The following is a 5,631-nucleotide window of genomic DNA, read 5'->3' as shown; positions in this document are numbered from 1 at the left end:
GACCCAAAGTGGTGTTTTTAATAAGAAGGAATAAGAAAATGTGGGAATAAGGAAATACCCAGACCATTTTACAAACCCAAACTCTTTATCCTATTCATGACACAGCCTATGGTGTTGAGTTTTTTCTTGTATTTCTCTACCTTGAACTGGTAAAGAAAGGGCCTATCAAATTAGCTATGCCCATCTATGATTCCTCTGATTAAATCTTCTGCCTCTGACTTTTAAGGAGATGCTTTTACCTCATCTTCTTCCTAATTTTTCCAAAAACGAGAGTCCTATTCAAGTTGTGTCAGAAGCTAAGTCAAAACTTATCTTAATAGCCGGGCGCGGTGGCTCAAGCCTGTAATCCCAGCACTTTGGGAGGCCGAGGCGGGTGGATCACAAGGTCAAGAGATCGAGACCATCCTGGTCAACATGGTGAAACCCCGTCTCTACTAAAGCTACAAAAAATTAGCTGGACATGGTGGTGCGTGCCTGTAATCCCAGCTACTCATGAGGCTGAGGCAGGAGAATTGCCTGAACCCAGGAGGCGGAGGTTGCGGTGAGCCGAGATCGCGCCATTGCACTCCAGCCTGGGTAACAAGAGCGAAACTCCGTCTCAAAAAAAAAAAAAACTTATCTTAAATGACTATGTTGGAAATTAGTAAAGACAGGAAGGACTCTGAGCCCCTCCAGTCTACCCAGACAGAGTTTTTTTTTTGAGAGGGAGTCTTACCCTGTTGTCCAGGCTGGAGTGCAGTGGCGCTGTCACGGCTCACGGCAGGCTTGACCTCCTTGGGCTCAGGTCTCCTTCCACCTCAGCCTCCTAAGTAGCTGGGACTACAGGTGTGTGCCAGCATGCCTGGCTGACTGTTTTGTATTTTTTGTACAGATAGGGTCTTACCATGTTTCCCAGGCTGGTCTTGAACTCCTGGGCTCAAGCCACCAACCCACCACAGCCTCCTAAAGTGCTAGCGTGAGCCACCACACTCAGCCCAGACAGACTAAAGGGATCTTTATACTATAAAGGGATCTTGTACCCAGAGGAATTGTGAGCTTAGATATTCCTATAGTAACATCACAAGCGGTAAAAATCAGATAAAGTGGTAACCATCTTTGTGATCAAACTAATGCAGAAAAAGTAAAAAATGGTTTGATTTTGTAAGGTCTTTGAGGAAATAAGCAGTTTTAGTTAACACTGCTGCGGCAATCCCTATCTCACAGCTTCAGCTTAATCCCATAGCAACACTTGGAACTCATTTTTATTATAATTACAGTTGACCCTTGAACAATGCAAGGGTCAGGGGCACTGCCCGCTTCATCCTATGCAGTAGAAAATTCTCCTATAGCTTTTTTTTTTTTTTGAGACGATGTTTCGCTCTTGTTGCCCAATCTGGAGTGCAGTGGCGTCATCTGGGCTCACCATAACCTCCACCTCCCAGGTTCAAGCGATTCTCCTGCCTCAGCCTCCCGAATAGCTGGGATTACAGGCATTAATCCCATACACACCACGCCCGGAAGAGACAACAGGGAGGCACATGCAAACTAAAGGCCTTGAGAGGAAACAACACGAAAGCAGCTGTTCACCGGCCAAAGAGAGAGGCCTCAGGAGAAACAGAACCTGTCAGCACTTTGATCTCAGACTTCCTGCCTCCAGGAACGTGAGAAAATACATTTTTATTTAAGCTATATAGTCTGTGATATTTTGTTATGGCAGCCCTAGCAAATTAATATATTCTCTCTAGGGACTTCAATTACATATATATTCAGCTACTTGAAGTTATTCCAGTGCTTATTGAAACACTTTCTTTTTTTTAAGTCTTTTTTCTCCCTTTGTTTCATTGTGAACTTTTTTTTTAGTTTCCTTCAAGAAAATATTTATTGCATATTATTAGTGATTACGTTTTACAGCAAAATTAAATATATATGCTTTTCACAAACACAAAATGGGAATCAAGGCATCTATCAAATTTAAATGTTGAACCACATCCTGGTTTTCAGAATTCAGCAGCCAGTCATGGTTCTGCACTGGGGCACTAGTCCATGATTTCCAGTAGTTGAGGATCTTTTCAGTAATTGGAACAAAATCTTCTTTATATGTAACAATTGTTTCCACATAAAACACTTTTGGGGGTTCAGATAGTTGACTGGGTACTTCACTTGTTGAGTCAACCTTTTGCTGTACTTCATCACCTGACGGGTGTGCCATTTTCCACCTGACATAAAGCATTGAGCCCACTGGAGACCAGGTGCTGATCCCATAGACCACCAACATCTGCTGGTTCCAGGCCATTAACTGGTTTTGATACATAGGTACAGTGGTAAGGGCCTCAATTCTCACAGGCCCACAGTGGAGGCAACTCGCTGTGTACTTTCTATTGCTGTGTCTTCAAAATCCATATTTTTTTCTTCTCCATTGTTTAATCTGCCATTATTCCCATCCAGCGTATTTTCATCTCAGATATATTTTTATCTCTAAAAGTTTGGTTTGGGTATCTACATTAAAAAAAAATTTCGTGAGTATATAGTAGGCATATATATTTATGGGATACATGAGATATTTTGATACAGGCAGGCAATGCATAGTAATCACATCAGGGTAAATGGGGTTATTTATGACCTAAAGCATTTATCCTTGTGCTTCAAACAATTTAATTATATTATTTTAGTTATTTTTAAATGTACAATAAATTATTGTTGATGGTAATCACCCTGTTGTGCTATCAGATAGTAGATCTTATTCATTCTGTATAACTATATTTTTGTACCCATTAACCATCCCCACATTCCCCCTGCCCCACTACCATTCCCAGCCTCTGTTAACTGTCCTACTCTCTATCTCAATGAGTTCAATTGTTTTAATTTTTAGCTTTCACAAATCAGCGAGAACATGCGAAGTTTGTCTTTCTGTGCCTGGCTTATTTCACTTAACATAATGACTTCCAGTTCAGTTCCATCCATGTTGTTGCAAATGACAGGATTGCATTCTTTTTCATGGCTGAATAGTACTTTATTGTGTATATGTACTACATTTTCATTATCCATTTTTCTGTTAATGGACATTTAGGTTGCTTAGGGAATCTAAATTTTTTATTAATGTATTTTATTTTTTAGAACCGTTCTAGATTTACAAAAAACTGAGAAGATAGTTGTTATGAACTGACTCGTGTCCTCTCAAAATTCATATGTTGAAACCCTAGCTTCCAACATGACATTATTTGGAGAAAGGGCTTTTAGGGAGGTAATCAAGGTTAAATGAGGTCAGAAGGGTGAGGCCCTAATCCAATAGGACTGATGTCCTTATTTTTAGAAAAAGGGAAAAGACACCACTCTGTCACTCTCACTCTCTATAAGTGTAGATAAGAAGAGGCCATGTGATGACACAGCAAGAGGTAGTTGCCTACCAGCCAGGAGGAGAGTCCTCAACAGACACCAACCCTGATAATACCTTGATCTTGGACTTCTTGCCTTCAAAACTTAAAGAAAATAAATTTCTGTTGTTTAAGCCGCCCAGATTGTGATGATTTTTATGGCAGTCCAAGCTGACTAATACAGTGCACAGGCTGAGCACAGTGGCTCACACCTGTAATCCCAGCACTTTGAGAGGCTAAGGCGGGAGGATCACTTGAGGCCAGGAGTTCAAGACCAGCCTGGGAAACACAGGGAGATCTCATCTCTACAAAAAGTAAGAATACATTAGCTGGGCATGATGGCATGTGCCTGTTGTCCCAACTACTCAGGAGGCTGAGGCAGGAGGATTGCTTGAGCTTGGAGGTTGAGGCTGCAGTGAGCTGTGATCACGCCACTGCACTCTAGCCTGGGTGACAGCATGACCCTGTCTCAAAATAAATAAATATCGTGTTCAAATATATCTGTTCAAGGCATGCTTTTAATTCTTTTGTGTATATACCAGAAGTGGAATTCTGGTAGTTCTATGTTTAATTTTTGGAGTAACTGCCGTACTGTTTTACATGTGATTATTAGTAATAAGAAAAACAAGGCAGCAATATGTTGTTTAAAAAATCATAAAACTAGGCTGGGTGCAGTGGCTCAGCACTTTGGGAGGCTGACCCGGGCGAATCACAAGGTCAGGAGATTGAGACTATCCTGGCCAACATGGTGAAACCCCACCTCTACTAAAAATACAAAAAGTTAGCAGGGCATGGTGGCATGAGCCTGCAATCTCAGCTATTTGGGAGGCTGAGGCAGGGGAATCACTTGAATCCAGGAGGTGGAGGTTGCAGTGAGCCAACATCATGCCACTGCACTCCAGCCTGGTGACAGAGCAAGCCTCCATCCCTCCCCCGACCAAAAAAAATAAATAAATAAAACTAGAATTTTAATTATGCCTTTGCTACCAGTTCACTTCACTATGTGACCTTGACAAAATATTAAATCTCTTGGGGTCTCAGTGTCCTCATCTGAATATAAGAATTGTGCTGAATGATTTCATGGTCACTTCAGGGCCAGTGTTTGTTGGTTCTATGATTCTAGGTGCCGGGACACATGGTATCCCTAGTTGTGCATACTTGAAAATACTACTGTTTTTTAAGTTGCCTGCTATTAAGGGCTGAGACAGGGTAAGGTCCCTAATGGGCTGAATTGATTGTGGTGATCCCAGAATCGCCAAAGGCAAAAGGCACATCAAAGATTAGGACAATAAGGGTAATGTCAGTCATCAAAACTAAGAGTCAGGAGCAAGGGCTTTGTGTAGGAGCCAGGGGTCCCAGGAAGATGTCAGGATGGAGGCTGCCAAGCTAGACTGCAAAGCTGAATGGTGACTGACTTCCTTATGTTGGCCATAGGCAGTCCTGGAACCCAGAGTTCTGTTAGACTTCTCCGTGTCTCAGTCTCCCTTGCTGTAAAACAGTGCTATTTCTTGCTATTTTTCTACCAGTTAGGCTAGAGATAAACGGAAATATAAACTTTGAAAAGAACTAGACCTTAATCTTTTTTCTCAAGTAAAAAGCTAAATGTGAAATGTATTTCAGTTGGAGTAAAAATAAAATAAAAATTGGTGAATTTGAGTAAAGAGTATATGGGAGTTCTTTGAACTATTCTTATAACTTTTCTGTACATTTAAAATTACATAATTGTATTCATGTGGACATAAAGACGGGAGCAATAGACACTGGAGACTCCAAAAACAGGAAGGGAGAGAGGCAGGCAATGCTGAAAACCTTCCTGTTGGGAACTATGTTCACTATCTGGGTAATGGGACCAATAGAAAGAAGCTCAAACCTCAGCCCTACATGGACAACCTACACATGGACCCCTCTGAATCTAAAATGAAAATGGAAATTAAAAGATAAAATTACATCAAAACTTTAAGTTACCAAGGAAAAGAGGAAAAACTTATTTAAGAAGGAGAGTGAGGCCAGGTGCCTCACAGGTAGGCTCACGTCTACCATCCAGATGTTTTGAGAGGCCTAGGCAGGGGGATCACTTGAGCTCAGGAGTTAGAGAGCATCCTGGGCAATGTAGTAAGACCTTGTTTCTACTAAAAATTAAAAAAAAAAAAAAAAAAAGATTTAGCTGGGCATGGTGCCACATACCTGTAGTCCCAATTACTCAGGAGCTGAGGCAGGAGGATTGCTTGAGCCCAGAAGTCTGAGGCTGCAGTGAGCTATAATTGTGCGACTGCACTCCAGC

The 5,631-nt window shown here is 41.5% G+C and overlaps 1 protein-coding gene across 1 annotated transcript; it reads right to left on the bottom strand.

Moving 5' to 3' along the window:
- Positions 1–1,839: 1,839 nt before the first annotated feature.
- On the bottom strand, positions 1,840–2,290 carry LOC119472632 (small integral membrane protein 26-like). Its single transcript, XM_037741882.1, has one exon. It carries the CDS (start codon positions 2,288–2,290, stop codon positions 1,913–1,915), a length of 378 nt encoding a protein of 125 aa, XP_037597810.1. The 3' UTR covers positions 1,840–1,912.
- Between the last annotated feature and the right edge of the window lie 3,341 nt (positions 2,291–5,631).

The sequence above is a fragment of the Cebus imitator genome, unplaced genomic scaffold (assembly GCF_001604975.1).
Source record: "Cebus imitator isolate Cc_AM_T3 unplaced genomic scaffold, Cebus_imitator-1.0 Scaffold110, whole genome shotgun sequence".
NCBI classification, from domain to species: Eukaryota; Metazoa; Chordata; class Mammalia; order Primates; family Cebidae; genus Cebus; species Cebus imitator.
This window is presented reverse-complemented; position numbering and strand designations above follow the sequence as displayed.

What these genes read in the sequence shown, in the direction of transcription:
- LOC119472632 (XM_037741882.1), bottom strand. Translation starts at nt 2,290, where the DNA reads ATGTATCAAAACCAGTTAATGGCCTGGAACCAGCAGATGTTGGTGGTC.